At 38.0% G+C, this 1,862-nt stretch overlaps 1 protein-coding gene across 1 annotated transcript; it reads right to left on the bottom strand.

Annotated features, from left to right (window-relative positions):
• Positions 1–859: 859 nt before the first annotated feature.
• LOC101506557 (glycine-rich RNA-binding protein GRP1A-like) lies at positions 860–1,856 on the bottom strand. The gene is made up of 2 exons (XM_004507391.3): positions 1,726–1,856; positions 860–1,436 (listed from the first exon to the last, which is right to left on the bottom strand). Exons 1-2 carry the CDS (start codon positions 1,837–1,839, stop codon positions 1,035–1,037), a joined length of 516 nt encoding a protein of 171 aa, XP_004507448.1. The 5' UTR covers positions 1,840–1,856; the 3' UTR covers positions 860–1,034.
• Between the last annotated feature and the right edge of the window lie 6 nt (positions 1,857–1,862).

Raw genomic sequence — 1,862 nt, 5'->3', positions numbered from 1 at the left:
ATGACTCTGTTTTCAATTTACGACCGACTTCTAAATCATGCTTCTTATCTCAAATACTTTGACTGTGAATTGTGATGTCTCGACACTAGGCCGCTACTATTGCACTAGGAACAATAGTAAGGATATACAATGGTGGAGGATGTAAACGAATAACACATCATCCGTTAGAATCACAATTTATTTGCTAATCAATTTCTGGTTATTTATTTACATTGTTGAAATTAAGTTTACTCGGCTTTTTAATTCAGTTCTTCAATCTCGTCAAAAAAAAAAAAAAAAGAAACAGTTCTTCAAATTCTCATAATACCTTGTTTCACTTGCTAGTTTCTACCCGAACAATCTAGTTGTTGATATGGATACTGACAGTTCACAATAGCTTGAGTAAATCACTTAGCATCAAATCAAAACAAAGGGGTGAGATTTGATGTCAAAAATTAAGTCGACACTATAGTTTCATTTAAACCCACCTCTTTATTATTATCAAATTAAAGAGTACACTGTTTGAAGTCCCAATTAACTCAATTTTTGTTGAGACTTAAGAGCATCCATTAGCTATAACATTTTGTTCAAAGGTGTAACAGTGCTAATAAGTGTTTGATCTTGGAGATCATAATTTAGATGGACTGATAGGTCCAAATAGATTTAGAAGAATATTAGGACCTCTGAAATAGTTCTATGCCAACATGAATTAGAATACTTTCATGTTCAAATTTAGAAGGGAATCATCTTAATTATCTCGCCATTAAAATATATTTGATGTAAATCCAAGTCATTTTTAACGGTGAAATGATGAAACATATAATACCTCATATTTGATCTAAACTCATCACTTTAAAGTATTGTTATAACATAATCAATCTACAAAGTAACTAAATTATCATAGAAAAAGGCACGTTTATACACTAACGGATGCAGAAATACAAATACACGTAAAACGAAGCCACATAACAGAACAGATGCCCAATTCTAGATCAATAATAACATCAGAAAATACATAATCATAATAGATTGAACCAAACTTAACATCTAATACACTAATCTCTCCAGTTTCCACCACCACCACCACCTCCACCACGAGAGTAGCGGGAACCACCATCACCACCACCACCATATCCACGATCCCTACCACCACCATAACCACCACCACCTCCTCCACCATAGCCACCTCCACCACCATATCCTCCTCCACCACCACTGCTTCTATTGTATCCACCTTCACGGCGCCCACCACCATAACCACCTCCACCACCATATCCACCACCACCACGGCCGCCTCCACCACCACTACCACGGGACTGAGCTTCATTCACGGTAATATGACGTCCGTCCATATCCTGACCGTTCATCGCTTCAATTGCATCTCTCATAGATTGCTCCGACGTAAACGTCACAAATCCGAAACCTCTTGACCTTCCAGTCTCACGATCGGTAATAATCTGCACACATAAAATCAATAATCAAAGATCAGATCTAATGAAACACGATAAAAACAGATCCAGAACCGAATAGTAACCGATCGATCTTCGCCTTTAATTCAAGGTTGAAGATGAACGTACCTATTGGTGTGAGTAATAAAAGAACGATATGATATAGTAACAGTAACAGTAACAGAATCAGTAGAGAATAATAGATCAATCAAGTAACACAACAGATCACAGATCAGAATAGGATCGAGACGAATCCGAATCATAATCGTGTCAGATCCGCCGGCTGCAACAAACGGACCTTCGAGTCGATGACTTCACCGTATTGTGAGAAGGCTTTCTGGAGGGCATCGTTGTCGGTGGCCCATGCTAGACCACCAACGAAGCACCGGTATTCAACATCTGCAGATGCCATTGATAAAAGTAAAATGAGGGAAA

This window comes from Cicer arietinum, chromosome 6 (genome assembly GCF_000331145.2).
Source record: "Cicer arietinum cultivar CDC Frontier isolate Library 1 chromosome 6, Cicar.CDCFrontier_v2.0, whole genome shotgun sequence".
Classification (NCBI taxonomy): Eukaryota; Viridiplantae; Streptophyta; class Magnoliopsida; order Fabales; family Fabaceae; genus Cicer; species Cicer arietinum.
This window is presented reverse-complemented; position numbering and strand designations above follow the sequence as displayed.

Excerpts from the sequence above, each read along its gene's own strand:
- LOC101506557 (XM_004507391.3), bottom strand. The coding sequence starts at position 1,839 with ATGGCATCTGCAGATGTTGAATACCGGTGCTTCGTTGGTGGTCTAGCA. Across the intron at positions 1,437-1,725 it reads GTGAAGTCATCGACTCGAAG|ATTATTACCGATCGTGAGAC; the intron begins GTCCGTTTGTTG and ends TTATGTGTGCAG.